Raw genomic sequence first — 20591 nt, 5'->3', positions numbered from 1 at the left:
TGCAGCTTCACCAATCAATGCAATTCGTCACTTAAGCCACTCTGGAACATCTTCATATCGAAATGTAATAATCTTGTCCAGTCCACTTGTCGAACCTCCCGGCACACCTGAGTCCAGCACCGGGACCTCATTGTCCACCCCCCCCCTCCCACCCGTGTCCTATACCAAGCACGCCGCCTCACCTCCGTCAGAGTGCATGCTTGACTAATATTAAATAATTATGTTAACAGAATAAATTAAAAAACCTCTATTCGAACACTGGAAACAAGGCGATGATTTCACTACTTGTTACTCTACTCAAATATACAATTCTACTTGTTTGTTTTGTCAAAGAATAAACTCCTGCGAGGATAGCAATAAATATGACAATACAGTGAATAGGTTACATTGTAATTCAGAAGAGGATAACCGTAACCCTGACAATATACTGGAATACACACAAATATTCTTCCCCATCCTATAAATAGAATAAAAATTTTATATCCCAGCTATGTTGAGTGAAGGAGTGAGAGAAATGCTTAAGTTTTTAATTAGTTAGATGCTTAGATGACTACGTTACGTTTCTTGTATATCTATCTGAATTAATACCACACGTTCAGTATCAGTCTTGACTCTTTTATCTGACTGACATAGATCTTTCTTTATAATGATCCGGCTGTGGCAAATATTGGCTTTTATACATCGGTCTAGGATAGATCTTTTGGTTTACATTCACAGAGTTGACGTAGACCGTTGGTTTTACTCCTCCGTCTGAAGCAGATCTTGGCTCTGGCTGATCTCTGACTTGACCCCTTGGTATGCTTTCTTTTTATAGTGACCTGACCGTTACATTCAACCGATAATTTGTAAAACGAATCAGGAGTACGGTTAACAAGGGACGCCCGTGTGTAGTGATAGTGTTGTTCTCGGTGAGTTAAAGTTTTAGGTTGATATAATGATGTGGCGTGTGGTAGATACCCGAGTCAACGATCTACACAAATTGCAAATCATCTACATCACTGGCTCCATTGTTTGCGTGATATTAACAAACTGTAGTCTTACTGTAAATAAGATATTAGGTGTTAAGGTCGTATCCTTCATCCAGATGTATGTCTCACCTGCGTTTTCGTGTGTGTGTGTGTGTGTGTGTGTGTGGACCAATATGCTAGCGTGTTTTTTTTTAGATTGTTTATTTATATTAGTTTCATTAATACTTTTTTTTACCATTAATAAATTTCAAGGAATTTAATAATAGAAAAATTACCACAACTTCTCTCGTGCCTTATAAGATCAGCACCAGCTCTATAAAACTGGTTCCGTATTCCACAATAGAAGATGATAACACGGTTGAATAATGTTAACAGCGCGTAATAACACAGCGGAGAGCAGGTGAACCCGAATGCTCCTCCATAACCCGGGTGTTGATCCTGATGATGCCAGATACTGTGTTTTGTGGTGATGTTGGTGTGGTGCTGCTGCGGTGTGATGCTGTTGTGGTGTGATGCTGCTGTGGTGTGATGATGCTGTGGTGTGATGCTGTTGTGGTGTGATGCTGTTGTGGTGTGATGCTGCTGCGGTGTGATGCTGTTGTGGTGTGATGCTGTTGTGGTGTGATGCTGTTGTGGTGTGATGCTGTTGTGGTGTGATGCTGCTGTGGGTGTGATGCTGCTGCTGCGGTGTGATGCTGCTGCGGTGTGATGCTGTTGAGGTGTGATGCTGCTGTGGTGTGATGCTGCTGTGGTGTGATGCTGCTGTGGTGTGATGCTGCTGTGGTGTGATGCTTCTATTGTTTGATGCTGCTGTGGTGTGATGCCGTTGAGGTGTCATGCTTTTGTTGTTTGTTGCTGCTGCTGTGGTGCGATGCTGCTGTTGTGTGATGTTTCTGTTGTGTGGTGCCGCTGTGGCGTGATGCCGTTGATGTTTCATGCTTCTGTTCTGTGATGCTGCTGTGGTGTGATGTTGCGGTGTGATGCTGCTGTTATGTGATGGCACTGAGGTTTGATGCTGCTATGGTGTGATGCCGTCGCGGTGTGATGCTGCTGTGGTGTGATGCTTCTGTTGTGTGATGCTGCTGTGGTGTGATGCCGCTGTGGGGTGATGCCGCTGTGGGGTGATGCTGCTGTGGGGTGATGCTGCTGTGGTGTGATGCTGTTGTGGTGTGATGCTGTTGTGGTGTGATGCTGCTGTGGTGTGATGCTGCTCTGGTGTGATGCCGCTGTGGTGTGATGCTGCCGTGGTGTGATGCTGCTGTGGTGATGCCGCCGTGGTGTGATGCTGCTGTGGTGTGATGCTGTTGTGGTATGATGCTGTTGTGGTGTGATGCTTTTTTTGTGTGATGCCTCTGTTGTGTGATGCCGTTGTGGTATGATGCCGTTGAGGTTTAATGCTTCTGTCGTATGATGCTGCTGTGGTGTGATGCCGCTGAGGTGTGATGCTTCTATTGTTTGATGCTGCTGTGATGTGCTGCCGCTGTGGTGTGATGCCGCTGTGGTGTGATGCCGTTGAGGTATGATGCTTCTGTTTTGTGATGCTGCTGTGGTGTGATACTGTTGTGGTGTGATACTGCTGTGGTGGGACACCGCTGTGATGTGATGCCGCTGAAAATATACTCTTACAGTTACATAAATGGGGAATGGGTCACTTGATTGACTAATTATACACAAGTAACATAAGTCATACAAATATGATATATAATAACTAAATGTGGAGAAGGTTATACTGTAGGGCATTTCAACATAGTGACAGTGCAAAAAAGATAAGATTGACTGGGAGTGGATACACTGGTTGATTACGAGTTGTTGATAATTTTTACAATTGTTGGGACTGGGCTGTTCTTATAGTGATCAGTTCGTGCCGGTATGGGCTGGATGCTGTTGAGGTGTCAAACAGCAATTCGCGGACGAGGGATCTCGGGTGGAAGAAGGAGCCGGTGTTGAGGATAGTGCAGATGCTTCTCACCAAACTTTTGGATGATGTCGTGGTGATTAATCAGAGAGAGCCTAGAGGGTCAGTGTATTCAGTGCTTCTCGTTATGTGGAGTGGGAGGAGGGGGAGAATAATCTTGCATGCCCTCCTTTGCACTTTTTCTCGGTGTTTCCGTTGTATGGCATTTTGGGAGGAAGGTCAGGCAGGGGAGGCATAGGTGAGCTTAGGAAGTATGAATGTTGAATAAACACTGAGGAGCTCGGGCGCAGGAACTTCCAGGGACTTGAGTCGGCAGAGGAGGTGGAAACGAAAACTGGAGGATTTAACAACTGTACTGACGTGTGGTTTCCAACTTAGTTTGTTATCTAAGGTGAAGCCGAGGAGTGTGTTGGGGCCCACAGTAATTGAGGGAGGTGGGATATGGTCAGAGGAGAGGTTGATGTGCATAACCATTAACCATGGTCTTGGTATGGCTGATGGTGACGTGGTTGCTCGTGGCCCATTTTTGGAGAATCTTCAATAAATCCTGGAGGGCGGTGTAGTCGGGAGCCGAGTTGTTGACACTGATCCCAATGGTGGAGTCGTCGACATATTTCCAGCGAGCAGAGATTTCTCTTAGAGCATCATTGATAAGACTAAGAAAGCAGAGCGGTCCCATACTGGTGCCTTGGGGATTGCCACAGATGAGTGATTGAAAAGTGAAGCCAGCTCCTCGGAAGCATAAGGCTTGGCGTCGGTCGCTAAGAAAGTCTGTAAACCATGGCATAAGAGTTGTCGAAACCCGAGGTCGATAGCTTTGTTGATGATTAAATTGTGGTCGACTAGGTCAAATGCTTTGATAAAGTCAATGAAGGCGACAGCCACAGACGTCTTTCGTTTTTCCAGATGGTGGTATATGTAGTCGAGAAAGCTGACAGGACAGTGAGTGGTGGAAGAAGTTTCAATATTGCCAAATTTCTGCAATATAAGCATAGGCCCAGTCAAACACGACACTTTTGCAGATTAAGCAGGGTATTGGGGTGCTGGCAATGGTTCGAAGCTCATTCAAGGATTGTGGGCTGGTGACTTAGTCTTCCAGTCAGCTGGGCATCTTGCTTGGCTGAAGGAAGCATTGATGATGGAGCAGAGGGGTTTAGCTAGTTCCAGGGAGAGCTCCTTGTTGAATTTCACTGGTAAGTCAATGAGGGTGGTGGAGCGCTTTAACTTTAGTTTGTCCAGACGTTTTGCTACTACAAATTATTCCATTAAGTCAGTTCCGAAATGACTGTTTGATTGCTCAGCTGCGTCACCATTAGTGATAAGGCTAAGGAAGGGGAAGGGGTGTGTCTTGTTGTTTAGCCCACAGAGTTCTTTAAGCTTACCATACCACTGACTGATGTTGGCCTGCTTCAGGTGTTGCAACTTGGTTAGGTAGTGGGACTTCTTCACAGTGCGTATTTCTTGAATGACTTGCTTGCGAAGGGACCTGTAGCGGTTGTGGTCATTGAGATAAAAGGTGCTGTCTTTCTATTGCATAAGTCTTTTGATCCGAGGTATGAACCAGAGCAAGTCAGCTGGGTGTGATCTGACGGAGTTCTCGGGAAGGAAGTGGTGGTGAGCTTCCGTGGTGGTGTTGGTATAAGCTATCCATTTGGTATCCACGTCATCCACACTACAGTTAGTACTTCAGTCCAGGGATGGAGAACAATCCACTGCCCGAAGAGAGACACTGCAAGAGTCAGTAATCGGCCTGCAGGTCTTGATGTAGGGTCTCTTCACTTGGCAGTTTCTGGGAGCTGGAGACCAGAACACTGCTACACTAGGGTGTGTCATACGGAGGCGAATTTTTTTTTTTTGAGTTTGAAAAATCGGCCCATGGTATTAATGATGTAGTTCTATGTGCAGAATCATGTGATATCTTCAGATTTGAAAAGTTTTCATTTTTTGCTAGGTAAATTTTTACTTGAAATCTTATGAAAATTCAGTATTCCCACCCTTTTGCCAACACCACTAAATAGCTTATTTAAAGTAAAGTAAATGTATCAGGTTAATTTATTAGGATGAAAATGATCCAGAATAGTGAAACGAATGATCTTGACACATTTATTAAATTTAATATTCCTTTAGAAAACAAAATCATCAAATACAAAAACCGGTTTTACTACTACGACCCGGTGTTGCTGCACACCATAAAGAACATGTCTGTCTTGCTTCTGTTTCTACTCATCACCTCCCTGCTGACCACCTGAGCTCGGATGTAGCCTTCCCTCCTCTCCTGGCTGTACACGTGACTGTTGGCCTCGCTCACTTGCTGTACACAACGCTCTATACTCTGGGTGTGCTAGGGCCAGGCAGGGACATGCATGGGGTTGTCCAGGAAAGCTCTGACTTGAACATTGGTGAGGCTGCAGGTAAGAGGGAGCTCACTGCCAGCCTGGATGTTATCCAGATCAATGAGATCAGTGAGGGTCTTGGCACCTAGATTGACTTCAGGAGTCTTCCTGACCCTGAAGGAATCGTCACCAACTGATTCGTCATGCCCAGATCCTCTCATAAGTCTCATATCCAAGATCTTTTTGACTGCCACTCTTCTCTCCTCCTCATCCTTACTGTAGAGCATTGTCTGCAGAACTGCCTCGGGATGAGCATACCAGGAAGATCTCCTCACAGTCTGCTCCACAATCTGAACAACCTTCCTTGGCTGACTCCTCAGAAGCTCAAGCTGGAAGAGAACATGCCTCGGACCTTCGGAGAACGATGACTTGACCTTGGTGTTGAACCAATTTGGCAAGTAGACACTCACGATGAATTGGACAATAAGTTTCAGGTTGTGAAGCTGGTTCCCTTTCAGTTTATGATGAGCGACCCAAATTCTGCAGAACCTGAGAGCCGTTGTGAGCCACCTAGAATGTGAGACTGGACCTATCTGCAGGTAAGCAAGTCTATAAGGCATGACCCCAGTTTTGATGGCACTGCAAATCATGTAACCATAGTACTGGTCAGTACTCAGGTCGTCAATGACAGTATGTGCAAGCTCAACGAGTGGAGGGCCAACTGTGATTTTTTCAAAGCTCGGATTTATTTCTAACTCAGTGGCAGAGTCCAGCATCTTGCCAAGAGGACCAGACCATCTGTTGTTTGAAGAGTCTTGCCATCCAGCTCCTGGATCAGATGTCTGAGTGGCAACTCGTTGGTGTGGAGGTCACAAACAATCCAGACCAGCTTCCTCCCAATCTTCCGCTCTATCCACTGTATTGGCCCCTTGCCACCCTGTGTTCGTGTTGGTGCTGTCCCCTCCAATGGCCTGCAGGGTCTGGTCTACGTTCCTCTCTCTGAGCCAGTTCACAATGTTATCTGCCACTATCTCAGCTGGTTTCCTGATGTCATCTTTCTCTGGAGTGAAATGCCACAAATACTTCCCTCCTGGTTCACTGCAGCAGGAGTAGTGTTCCTCCTTCACCATGGCAGGGAACAACTTGTCAGAATCTCCAACTTTCATGAACACTTTAGTGTCATCCCTTCTCCCATCAAAGAACAAACAATTGATTCCATTTTCTCTTGTCCCCTTATCAAACTCCTCTTCTAGGTTACTGACAAGTTTCTCCTGAGCTCTCCTTACTTTGTTATGATCTATCACCAGGTGAACATCATCAGGTGTTATCAAACCACCGTCAATCCAGGCAGCTGTTGCTATCTCTGCAGTTTCTCTGAGACCAGTGTGGTGTCGCATGCTGGCCAGAGCTATGCTCAGGATATCTTTCCTATTTCGAATCTTATGCCTGGAAGGTTTGGGATCATTATTTTCTGGGTTAGGGACAAAGTCACCATTCTCCTGGTCAGCACTCGGATCAGCCATGGGGAAGTCATTAAACTCTGAATCAGCTTGACTCCAATCATCGGCCTTTTTTACCTCACCCTGGGCCTTCTCAAGTCTCTTTTCCTCGGCAACTCTTCTCCTCTTCTGTCTCTCTGTGGCAGCCTCCTGTCTCTTGGACTCCGGAATATCTTGGCTAGAAATCATGAGAGCCCCTATACTGCCAGTCTTCTCTCTCTGTGCTTTGACAAATGCCAGTTCGATCACAGGAATCTTCAGTTCACGCTTGCAAATACAGGAGATGTGGGCCTCGGATTTACAGTCACGATCGCATCCAAACTCAGGACAGAGAACAATTGGGCACTTGCAAGTAATTATGTCAAATAACTGGTCCAGTTGCTTGGCAAAGCTGTCCTTAACTGCAAGTTTTCCTCTCCCAAGAGAGATATCTCTTGCCTTTTCCCAACTGGCTAGCAGTCTCTCACTAATCTTCTTCTGACTTGTTATGACTGGAGGCTTGAACTGAGCGTTAGCCAGAGTGTACTGTGCCAAGACAGCTTTGGTCATATCACTGGCAATGTCTTTGTTTGTGTGTAAGTTCTTTGGTTCTTTTCACTGATTTGCCTGATTAAAACACCGTATCTCAAAGCATCTCAATGTAGGCAACTCCGACTTCAGGAGCTCTCTCCCAGACCCAAGATAGTGACTGAGATGGCTGGATTTTTGGTTCCTCGTCCTGAACAAGCAGCCATCGCAAATATTATCAACTTCTAAATGCATCAGAATCTGAAACAGAAAAAATATTGTTAGTTGGGTTGTTAAAGAATGAAGTCAGAAAGCAATGTTCACTATTTAATTGTAATGCACTAATGCAGCTGTACGTTAGATTTTCGATAAATTTCACGCTAAAATTTACCTAGCAAAAGGTTGCAAAATATTGAAACTGAAATTATTTTCTGTTTATATACACTAAAATCTACCAAAAAAGTGATGGGCCATTAGTTTTAGCTGATCTTCCCTCCTATGACACACCCTAATATGGCAACGACGTTGGCAGCGACTGATCGGACAGTGGTTGTCATTTCATCACTTTTATTGAATTTATTACCTAAGGAAGTGACGTTGCAGAGCAGTAAGGAGGGGAGATCACACCATTTCCAAGGAACTTTAGTGTATTTGTACTGTCTGTCAGGAGTAGGTTTCTCTGGTTTTCTAGTGGAGGTGATGGTCCTGATGGGCTTCTGTTTATGACGTCCTAGTCTACGGCTGCGAGAATGAAATATGTTCAGTGATTTTAGTCGCGCAAAAACACTGCGTTACTATGGTTTAAATTGTATAGAGCGCGTCTGGAGTACGTCACTGGTGGACATCTGTTGACATCTGGTGTGGACGGACGGCAGTGTTTATCTTCGGTGTCCATAACCTCAATGGCGACACTTTGACGGCCACTGACACTGGTAGACATCTGTTAATATTTGTCTAGTCGTAAACACCACGAGTCATTGTCTCTGGCACTTAGGGGTCGCCGACACAGTACTCACGGTATATGTAAATACCGCGGTGGTTGGGTTTAATTTTAGCATTTTTATATGTAAAGTGTACTGCTATATAATATTATTGTTTCTGTTATTGTTATGTGATGCTCTATGTAATGTAATGTTTAAGACAAGCAATTGTGTTAAATAACTGACACTTTTGTAGAGGACTGGCCAAATTAAGTTCCATACTAAAAATTGGTAGGTTGGGATCCCTCAGACGGGTGAGTGAGTGAGTGAGTGAGTGAGTTAAACGCGGGACCATTGAATTGAATTGAATTTAATTTAATTTAATTGAAACGAAACAGTTTATTTAGCCAGAAAAACACAGATACAGAGTGGATAATAATAACAATATTAACTTGGCTGAGCCAGTTGAGAACCTGAGCTCTCCTGAAGGCACCTGATATATACTGTTCATTTATCTCAAGCAAGTATTATGTAACATTTAATAACATCTGGAACAGTAAATAGCATGGTGGTAATAAGACCATCTCAGAATGTTACCACGGTTATCACTTCATTATTTATTTTTTTTATTTATTTATTTTTTTTATTCTATTTTTTAATATTATAAGTATTATACATAAATTACAGTGGAATTGAAAAACATAAATATAATGGTGAAGCAGTAGAACATGGGTTGTACAGTATTAAGGTTGAACAAGAGGACAGAGCTGTCAGGATTATGTCTAGTTGGCAAATATATTTATTGCAATTGTAATTACTTATCTATTTACATGATAATATCCGATAAAACGGTTTTGATGGTACAGTAAAAGCAGGTACTGTATATATAGTAGGTGTTACAAGAAATATTAATACTTAGACAATAGATATTTTTTAAGAGATGATTTATAGGAAGGGAGCGTAGTCGTTGCTCGGATGGGTGGGGGTAAGTTGTTCCACACCTTCACACCGTGATATTTTATGGAGGTCTGGGACTAAGAGAAGCGCATGGGGGGGGGGGTGGTCTTAGTAGCTCTGGGTGCCTTAAGTTGTATCGATGATTATTCTGGAACTGGAAATAATTATTATCAAGCAAGTGATTGATAGATTTGTAAACAAAGAGGACTCAGCAGTAGGTGTTAATATCTTCGAGTTTTAACTTTTTCAATTTAGCAAATTTTTCGATTGTGTGATCTGTTTTTTCCAAGTAGGTCATTGTCCGTACAACTCTCTTTTGTGCAGTAACCAGGAATTGTGTTTTTGAAGAGCCAGAGGCCCCCCACAGTGTGTGGCAGTGCATCAGGTGTTGGTAAACAAGATCATGATAGATTTCTTTCATTGCTATGAGAGTGAGTGACTGTCGAGTGTGATACATGATACCGCACTGTTTATTGATTTTAATGTGAATCGCTTGTATGTGGTTTCTCCAGTTAAATTTCTCAACAATAACTCAGATGAATTTAGTATTTTGTTCGCGTTTGTGGACTGTATTACCAAGGTAGTTGGTTTTCTCTAGGTTTAAGGTCAGTTTATTACGTATTACCTAGGTCCTGATTTTAGTCAATTCAGTGTTCATAGCTCTCATCAAGTAATGGAGGTCTGAGTTGCTTGCATAGAGATTACTATCGTCTGCAAATAAGTATTTTATGAGTGTGCTGGCGTGGACTATGTCGTTTATGTACAACAAAAACGGTACTAGACAAAGAATGGAACCTTGGGGGACGCCATACAAGATTGGTGAGGAGTCACATTGGTGATTATTATAGCAGACATATTGCTTCCTGTTGGACAGATATGAGGTAAACCAATTGTGGGATAGGCCCCCTAACGCCATAGTGTTCAAGCTTTGAAAGGAGAATGGTATGGTCGACAGTAACGAAGGCTTTAGAGGGTCCAAGAATATACCGACTGTTAACTGACTGTCATCCAAGGAATTTTAGATGTCATTAGTAAAAGATAGCAGAACACTCTCAGTCGACCTTCTAGCTTTAAATCCAAACTGGGAGTCTGTAAAGATGTAATTGGCATTGCAGAAGGAATTTAGTCTATTACATGCTAGCTTCTCCAGTATCTTACTCAAGGGTGGGAGGACTGATATGGGGCAGTAATTCTTGAAGAGATCTTTGTCCCTAGATTTTTTTTTATGCTGGGTGAACTTTAGCAATTTTCAGTTTATCCGGAAAGACACCACTAGTGAAGGAGGAGTTACAAATGTGTAGGAGAACAGGTAGTAATAAGTGGGCTACTTTCTTAATGATGATCATTAATATATTGTCTCCGCCTGCTGCTACATCTTTGGACATTTTTATGATGGCAAGTAATTCATCTGCTGTGACAGGGGATAAGAACAGCTCATTTTGCTGTCTGTTTTGCAGGTAGGCTCTAAATTCCTCATGTTGATCAGGGATGCTCTCTGCAAGATTTTTGCCAACATTAATAAAATATTCATTGAAGTGGTTGGCAATGAGGGAGGGTTCCGTTACACCTGAATCATTTATCATAAAAGCTGAGTGGGGGACTGTAAGGCTGAGTGTTCCTGTTCTGAATAGAATTTATGACATTCCAGGTTTTCCTACTGTCGCCTGATGCTGACTGGAGCTTATTTGTATAATAGCTACGTCTAACTTTTCTAACTGCTTGAGTTACGCTATTTCTGATACTTCGGTAAGCATCACCGAAATTTATGGTTCTTTTGCAAATTTCCTTTGGAGTTTGTCTTTTTCTTTTATCATTATCTTAATTTCGCTTGTTATATAGGGTTTGGAAATGGATACAGTTTTCACTGAATTAGTCTTGAGGGGGAAGCATTTATCAAAGCAAGCATTGAAGATGCAAGAGAAGTTGCAGCTGTTCACGTTAGGGTTGTTGGAGGCATAGACAAGATCCCACTTTGCATCCATTAGGTTGTTTTAAAAAAGGAGAATGTTGTCGGAGCAGTAGTCTCTGTATTGTACTGAGACACTACTAGACCTTTCAGGTCTTGTGGCTGTCTTATACATGGCAAAAACTGGGAAGTGATCTGAGATATTGTTATAAATAACTCCACTTGCAAGATTGTTAGGAGTGTTTTTAGTCCAGATATGATCTATCATAGTGGCAGAGGTGGCAGTTACTCTAGTGGGTTTGGTTATAGTGTTGAAGAAGAGCTTAGAACGACAGGGAGCAAGAAGGTCTAATACTGAATTGTCGGTTTCTGATTTTAATAGATCGAGGTTGAAATCTCCTGTAATGTAGCAAAATTTCCTCTGTGAACTTATGATAGAGATAAGCTCCGAAAATCTATCAAGAAATTTTCTTACACTAGTGTGTTACTAGTTGGGGATTTAGAATATAGTTATACGTCTACCCAGATCCCAACAGGTAACAAAAAAAAACAAAACAAAGACAATCGGACTATAAAAGGGTAGACAAAGGATGCGAGTTTTCGTTGTGTATAATAGAGTACCATAAATCCCTAACAAAATATTCAGCTTATAAATTACCCTTAACCAAACTTAACCTAAACATTAACAGTATATACATATTAATAAAACATAAAACAATCTTGAAGCAAGTGGACGTGGGGGAGGCAATACAAGATACAAGTACTTAAGTGAGGAGCTGAGATGGCTGACGAGTAAGGCTGAGTATTGTAGAAGACGGTAGGTAGTCACTGCCCGTAGGTTTAGAGGATAGATGATCCTGTGGTCACTCCCCAGAGCCAAGTGCTCTCTCCTCGAATTGGAGCTCACGAAGAAGACTTGGAGGAAGTGACGCAACAACCAGGATATGGAGAAGGGAAACCCCGGAGTGTTAACTAAGACGAGTCATACTCGTGTCTCGTCCCTAGATGGCGTTGCTCGTGGTGCTGGGTAGGTAGATCAGGACAATAGATGGCGTGGTTCGTAGTGCTGGGTGGAGGGGTTCGTAACAAGTGTTATATATGTGTATTGAGAGTTGAAGAATTATATTTCTGTGATTGTAGCCTAGTTAGGAAGAGTTGAACCAGTGACTTTGAATGATCAAGGTCCAGCTTATGATATACCATACACTAGTTTATTTTATCTTTGATTTATCATCTGTTAAGCAAAGTACCACTGGCATTGCTGTGACCAGTAAATTCACTCTATTTATATAAGTGTGAGGTAAAATCTTGGAATGTGAACCCTAACACCCCCCCCCCCCCTTGAAGCAGTCAACGAACCTGCCCATTTGTTGTTGTTACCTCTACTCCCAGGATCTTACAAATACATATTTATTAAGTTACCGATTCCATGTCCATATTCCATATTGTAATACTGTATACCATTTAACCATTAAGCTATTAAAATGTTAAAGGATTTTACAAGACCCGAAACCAAAGCCGCACTTAATTAATGAGGGCTTTATGGAATTTCAACTGAACCCATAAGCATTTTAGTATCTCTGTGTGCCATTAGGCTCTCCTGTGCAACAGTGAAATACATGGCATAACACTTGTCACTGGCACTTTGAAGGTGACCGACAAAGTGCCCACAGTCTGGTGTTACACTGCTGTTACAACTACGCTTGTTTTTCTGGTTTTCCTTAGAATACACTATCGGATCACTGTTTGGTAACCAATCATTGCACTGATCACTTGAGAGTTTTTGCTGATAAATCCCGGAGTAGTGAGGTAAGGTAGGGAGTTGGGATATATCGGGAGGGGGGGAGGCCAAACAGACTTGGTCTGGCTGCCAATTAGGAGTACCTACAGGGCCCGTCTTGTCTCACTGAGAGCTGACTGATGTGGTGTGATGATGCTGTAGTGTGATGCTGCTGTGCTTGATGCTGCTGTGCTTGATGCTGCTGTGGCGTGATGCTGTTGTGGTGTGATGCTATTGTGGTGTGATGTTGCTGTGGTGTGGTGCTATTGTGGTGTGATGTTGCTGTGGTGTGGTGCTGCTGTGGTGTGATGTTACTGTGGTATGATGCTGCTGTGGTGTGGTCCTGCTATATTGATGACGATGCAGTGTGTTGATGACGATGTTACGTGTTCATGGTGATGCTGTGTGTTGATGATGATGCTTTCTGTTGATACTGTGTGTTGATGACGATGCTCTCTGTTGATACTGTGTGTTGATGTTATAATGAGACAAACTCACAGGAAGAAGATTACATATAGGTAGAATATTGATAGTAAGAGAAATGTAAAGAGAGGAAGACTTTGGTAGCGTGGCCGTGTTGTTTATTTACTCTGTCAATACACTTAACTTATCTTATATGTCAATACACATCTATTACGTTCTTAAGGACGACTTCTCAAACACCGCTTCGTTACAACTGTTTATTAATTACGACAATGACATGGACACATTAATAACACCTTCTATCGAAGTTACTAGGACATTTTATTTACGTTACTAGGACATCATATTACGTTACTAGACACTGATTCTCGGACACGAACATGAAATGAATACACTTCCCACTTAAGTAACTCATCCCATGGAAAGCTCTGACAAAAACTCACGTGACCTGGGGAAGGTCTAGCAGGTGGTCCTGGGTTGTCTCTATGGGAGATTGCTTAGCTGGGCACCGGAGGGAAGTCGGGGAGGAAAGTCTTGCGTGACTCTCCTCCCGTGAGCGGGACTGGGCTGTGGTGAACCTCCTCCTCCGATCCCTGTGTGTCTCTTTCTCCCCGATTCTGTCTCTCTGACTCCCTCTCGCTGCTCCCCTGAGGGAGGGCTACGAGCGGGACTGGGGACGTAGTTGCTGGCCCTTCTTGGTTACAATACACACTCTCGTGAGGGAGGACTAGGACGTCCTATATATTGGAAGACCAGCCGTCAGGTTGAGCTGATCGGGGAGGCGGCGAAGGGTCTCCTTACATTTGCCCTCGCTAATGTAGGGTCAGGTCTGGACTTTTTCTGAGACTATAAGTTGTTGTATATTCTGGAGAAATCTTCAGATGAATGCTTGCCTGTTAACATCGTTGGTGGGGCCGTGTGACATGAGAGGCTCCGGTTGATTTGTGGCCCCATGACTTGGGCTCGAGGGTTACATTTTACCTGGCTAACGTGAGGGTAGGTCTGGGCCTTGTCTGAATTGTACTGTAGTTGTGTATATTGGGAGAGAGTCGGCAGGTGGCTTCTTACATGTTTGTTGGGGCCGTGTGACATGGGAAGGGGAGCTAGTTGATTTGTAACTTCTTGAGTGGCTGCCAGGGTTACCCTTACACTTGACCCCCCTAATGTCGGGTCAGGTCTGGACTGTTTCTGAGATGTAAGCTGTGGTCTGACAACCCATCACTACAATGTGCTGTATTGATGGTGATGTTATGTGTTGATGATGCTGTGTGTTGATGCTGTGTTGATGTGGTGTATTGATGGTGATGTTGTGTGTTGAGGTGTTCATATTGATGATGATATTGTGTGTTGATGATGATGCTGTATGTTGATGTGGTGTAATGATGATGATGCTGTGATTGATGATGATGATGATGATGTGTGTTGATGTGGTGTAATGATGATGATGCTGTGATTGATGATGTGTGTTGATGTGGTGTAATGATGATGATGATGTGTGTTGATGATGATGCTGTGTGTTGATGTGGTGTAATGATGATGATGCTGTGATTGATGATGATGTTGTGTGTTGTTGATGATGCTGTGATTAATGATGATGATGTGTGTTGATGATGATGCTGTGTGTTGATGTGGTGTAATGATGATGATGCTGTGATTGATGATGATGTTGTGTGTTGTTGATGATGCTGTGATTGATGATGATGATGATGATGTGTGTTGATGATGATGCTGTGTGTTGATGTGGTGTAATAATGATGATGTGTGTTGATGTGGTGTAATGATGATGCTGTGATTGATGGTAATGTTGTGTGTTAATGTGGTGTAATGATGATGATCCTGCGATTGATGATGATGATGATGATGTGTGTTGATGTGGTGTAATGATGATGATGATGATGATGCTGTGAATGTTGATCATGATGATGTGTGTTGATATGGTGTAATGATGATGATGTTGCTTTGTGTTGATATGGTGTAATGATGATGTTGTGATTGATGATGATGATGATGTGTGTTGATGTGGTGTAATTGTGATGATGTAGCTGTGTGTTGATATGGTGTAATGATAATGGTGATGCTGTGTGTTGATGATGATGCTATGTGTTGATGATGATGATGCTATGTGTTGATGATGCTATGTGTTGATAATGATGCTATGTGTTGATGATGATGCTATGTGTTGATGATGATGCTATGTGTTGATGTGGTATATTGATGATGATGCTATATGTTGATGATGCTGCTGCTGTGTGTTGATGATGATGCTATATGTTGATGATTATGCTGTGTGTTGATGTGGTATATTGATGATGATGATGCTATATTTTGATGATGATGCTATGTGTTGATGATGATGCTATGTGGTGATGATGCTGCAGTGTGTTGATGATGATGCTATGTGTTGATGATGATGCTATGTGTTGATGATGATGCTATGTGTTGATGATGATGCTGTGTGCTGACATGGTATATTAATGATGATGATGATGATGCTATGTGTTGATGATGATGCTGTGTGTTGATGTGGTATATTGATGTTGATGATGATGCTAAGTGTTGATGATAATGCTGTGTGTTGATGTGGTATATTGATGATATTTTTAATGACCCTATGTGTTGGAGGTGACAATAAGTAATAATCGTGGTATTGAACATTGAAATGGCCTTGGTGTTCGTAAATGGTCGTGATATTTTATAGTGGTGATGGCATGTAGATGTCACTTGTCTATGCTTATGCTTAGTGGTGAGAAAGATTTATCAGTGGTGAGGATGTTTATAAGTGGTGATGGTGCATATTGGTGATTATGTGCATGTATAGTGATTACATGTTGGTGAAGTTAATGAATGGTGGCGGTGGTGGTGGCGGTGGTGTGATTTATTGATGATGAGGTGTGTTGGGGGTGATGCTGTGGATTTGTGGTGGTGGTGGTGATGATGATGATATGAGTTGTAGGTTATGCTTGTGTATGGGTGATGATGACGAGTGTTGGTGGTGGTAGTGTGGATAATATGAGGTGATGGTGGTGTTGAGAATTAGTGTTTGGCGATGTTTTGCATTAGTGTTGATGATATGTTTTGTTGGTAATGAAGAGTCCCGTATACTGATGCTTACACCTCTTACTCCTCATCCACCACTCGCCCTGAACCTTCAAGATCAAGGAAGGCTTTGTGGGCCCCGCCAGGCAGGGCTGCACTATCACCAGCATGTGTAATGAACCAACAGCATAATGAACGCCGCCTTTATTGTCCAGTAAAGTTTGGCAGGCGCTTGTGAGTTGTACTTACTGTACAATGCGGTGTAGATGCCTGCCAACCACGAGACTCACTCCGCAGGCCGTGGTTATACTGGCGCCATTTTAACCTACCAACTACGCTACACTTACAGGCCGAGTTCTCGGTAAGCTGTTTCTCAATAAAACAATTATGGAAGCCAACAGATATGATTTGATGAACCGCCTCGGGTCCCTGGCAGGTCGAGAGCAACGTCCCGAGTAAGGTACCGGGGGAGGGAAACCGCTATCCATTTTGCTTAGTGATATGACCGGGAATAAAATAGCCGATCCAATGAGAATTTTTAATGTCTGTTTTCATATGGAATTGATCAGTACTGTAACTCAACCAAACATCGCAGGTTTAGTCAGTGCCTTCTGATTTCTCCTATACTAACAAGAGACAAAAAATTATAAACAAAGAAACAAAGAAACAAACAACCGCTAGACCAGCTACATAGCCACATTGTTAATGCCAACCATAATCCACTCACAACACAAACCCTGATATTACTTGATGCTATTTCCTACCAATCACGTCACACTCTAACCACATTATTCTCCACAATGCATAATCATACTTGATAGTTAAATTCAACCATACATATCACTGGCCATGATTCTAATTGGTATGCCAACCATGTTACACTTGCCGACCATAGATTTACTTGGTGGTGTGTGTCACTGGTTATATAGTAGGTGATTTGTGTCAATCCGACTTCTCTTGTCTACTTCCTATCTGGTTGTCTTCATAAATTACGATTTCTGTGAATCTGGTCGTCCTGTGTGTCGAGAGACGAGGCGGCAAAACAGATGACATCGTCGCGTCTCGTTAGAGGTCTTTTGGTGAACATGAGTTGATTTTCGTTAGTGGTTCGGTTAGCAAGGATTAAGAAAGTCGTGTTACGTTAGTGGTATGTAAGTGAAGATGAGAGTTTATTCTCGTTAGTTATTCGTTAGCGAGTGTGAGATAGTTGTGCATCGTTAGTGAGGATAAAAGAATCGCGTTTCATTGGCGGTTCATTGGCGAATATTAAAGTTGAATCTCATTAGTGATTTATTGGTGAGAATAAAGAAATCATCTATTTAATGGTTCGGATATTAGGGTGAGAGACGATGAAGGTGGGGGTGTGAAAATATCATGTTAATGAGAATGTGGGACGGAGTCATGTTAGTGAGAGTGAAGGAGTGCCATGTTAGTGAGAGTGAAGGAGAGTCATGTTTGTGAGAGTGTCATGTTAGTGAGAGTGTCATGTTAGTGAGAGTGATGGAGTGTTGTGTTTATGAGAGTGAAGAAGTGTCATGTTAGTGAGAGTGAAGGAGTGTCGTGTTAGTGAGAATGAATGAGTTTCATGGTAGTGAGAGTGAAGGAGTGTCATGTTAGTGAGAGTGAAGGAGTTTCATGTTAGTGAGAGTGAAGGAGTGTCATGTTTGTAAGAGTGAGAGAGCGTCATGTTAGTAAGAGTGAGAGAGCGTCATGTTAGTAAGAGTGAGAGCGTCATGTTAGTAAGAGTGAGAGAGCGTCATGTTAGTAAGAGTGAGAGAGTGTCATGTTAGTAAGAGTGAGAGAGTGTAATGTTAGTGAGTAGCATATGTCTCCAGTTTATCATCATGGGACACAATAAACCCTCTCTGTCTATAATATATTCTGGGGGTCGACTTAAAGGACCTGGAACCATGTACTTCTACGCTTACGTCCTCCGTCACTCTTCTTGTTAGCGGACTCATCCACTATTTTTTTATCACAGGCGAGTCGTTATCGAGGAAATGTGTGGACGTCCTGATTACAACATGAATTAAAAAAAAAAAGAACGAGAAGGAAGATTGAATGGAGGTCTTGGTTGTTGGGTAGTCAACGCTCCTGCCAAGATTTACGTGACTGTTCTTTTAACAGTGATGGTAGAGTATCAGTATATCAAGTGAAAATATTGGTACTTAAAAAATATTCTTCATTTGAAGTGTCCTTATAGTACAAACACGTTCCAGCCATTATCTTGATGTCTAGAAACATCCCTACAGTAAAGAACAAAGTCCTCCCTGTTTCAGTACAAATCCCCTTTACTGTTAATGGCATTTCGTTGATGGCACTAAGGATTTGCCCAGATATTGCATCGGCTACATCACCAATACCGTACAGGACAGATCCCCAATATCACCCAGGGTGGACTACACGAGAAGGGGAAGAACAGAATTTTAATATAACCCAAGGCAATTGACTGTGATCTCAGAGCACGGAAGACTGTCCCAACAATGAAAAGTAAATCAGAAAGTCTGTCTGTCTGTCCATCCGTCTGTCTATCTATCTATCTATCTATCTATCTATCTATCTATCAGTCTATCTATCTATCTAACCATCTCTCTCTCTCTCTCTCTCTCTCTCTCTCTCTCTCTCTCTCTCTCTCTCTCTCTCTCTCTCTCTATATATATATATATATATATATATATATATATATATATATATATATATATATATATATATATATATATATATATATATCTATATCTCTCTCTCCGTCTAACCATCCTTCCATCCATCAAACCATTCTTCTAACCATCCATCCATCCATCCATAAAGAAAGTACAGTACAATGCATGGGAGCATATTTCTATACACGTGACAAACTATTCTCCTTGAACCCGTACACGAAATAACACTCCGTCAGATGACATGTATACAAAAAAGAAAGAGGGAGAAGAAGATAGAAGTGGATAGAAGTGGTGAAGTAAGAGCTTAAGATCTGTGTGGGGGGGAGAGAGATGAGGAGAAGGAGAAAGACGAGGAACCCGAACAATAACAACAGAGTGAGAGGAGAATGCAAACATCCATATGAATAGGAATGTGTTTTCAAGAGTAACGGGGATAAACGTGTTAAGAGAAAGAGGTACATAGAGAGAGAGAGAGAGAGAGAGAGAGAGAGAGGACTCAGGGTGTTAACTGTTACACCTATAAGTACTCAGGGTGTTAACTGTTTTTGGCGGGTGTTGTTAGCGGGTGTTGTTGGAGGGTGTTGTTGGAGGGTGTTGTTGGCGGGTTTTATTAGCCGGTGTTGTTGGCGGGTGTTGTGTGGCGGGTTTTATTAGCGGGTGTTGTGTGGCGGGTGTTGTTGGAGGGTGTTGTTGGCGGGTGTTATTGCCGGATGTTATTGGCCCCAGAGTTTCGCACAGCAGCTGAAGACGGTGTTGGAGGTGAGGTAATTGACTTCATTAAACATCAGTAAACCTAAGACAATTGTTGGGTGCCGAAACGGGTGTCATTTTCTGGGACGAGTAAGAGATAAAAGTTACTCACTTTACCCGTATTTGTTGGGGTTAAGTATTACCTTCGATCCAATTTGTGTGTATGTGACAGTATGTCCCCAACAAAACTCAGGGACTTGTTTGCGAATTTGCACCAAGAATGGTAAATGTGATCAACACGTTGCAAGGTCCAAATGAAGACCTTTTGTTGTATATCACACCAAAACTGACCGGGTATTGCCGTGGCAATTGAGTTTTACAGAAGTCAAGAAAGAAAAAACGGAGGGTTTTTAGTAGTAAAAGATATCGATAACATGAGAACCTCTTCAGCAGCGAATACAGTATATCACACTAAAGGCTTCAATGGTTCCATACTTGCGCCTGGTCAGATAGTTAGTCGCCTTGATTTACAATGATTAAGCTCTGTTTTCTGAGTAGATTTTTATTTAATTTTTTTAGATTTTGCGAAAATTTCCTAAATACTGTAATCAATGTAGTCAATAATATATTGACTTGACGGAATGCGCGTTGTTTAACGTTAGTTCCCATTAATTCACTTCACTTGTTACAATTTATTTTGAAGCTTCTCTCCCACTGAAATTAAATATACTGTAGTTGTGCCTCTGACACTTGTTACGTGGCATTTCATATGTTTAGATTACCACAGTCAGTTGTTGGTCACAGCCATTACGACCTGAAAGTGTACTCTAAGCTTTGTTGGGCACCATGACCATGACCTGAACACTAACCATGTGCCTGAACACAAAGGCTATATGCCTGAAGACTAAGGCCAAGTCAAAATAACTATGTCAGAGGAGAAAACATGTAGAACTTACATTATATAACTTAAGTGCAATACTCATGAACTTACCTAAGT

The 20591-nt window shown here is 42.3% G+C and overlaps 1 protein-coding gene across 1 annotated transcript in view; it reads right to left on the bottom strand.

Annotated features, from left to right (window-relative positions):
* Positions 1-1901: 1901 nt before the first annotated feature.
* Positions 1902-20591, bottom strand: part of LOC121862049 (histidine-rich glycoprotein-like) — a 39308-nt gene continuing 20618 nt past the window's right edge. Inside the window, exon 2 of the mRNA XM_042359981.1 lies at positions 1902-2576. Within this exon, the coding sequence (XP_042215915.1) occupies positions 1902-2576 (675 nt within the window). The remainder of the gene's footprint in view (positions 2577-20591) is intronic.

The sequence above is a fragment of the Homarus americanus genome, unplaced genomic scaffold (assembly GCF_018991925.1).
Source record: "Homarus americanus isolate GMGI-L3 unplaced genomic scaffold, GMGI_Hamer_2.0 scaffold25013, whole genome shotgun sequence".
Lineage (NCBI taxonomy): Eukaryota > Metazoa > Arthropoda > Malacostraca > Decapoda > Nephropidae > Homarus > Homarus americanus.
The sequence above is the reverse complement of the archived record's forward strand: the minus strand, read 5'-3'. Positions and strand labels throughout refer to the sequence as shown.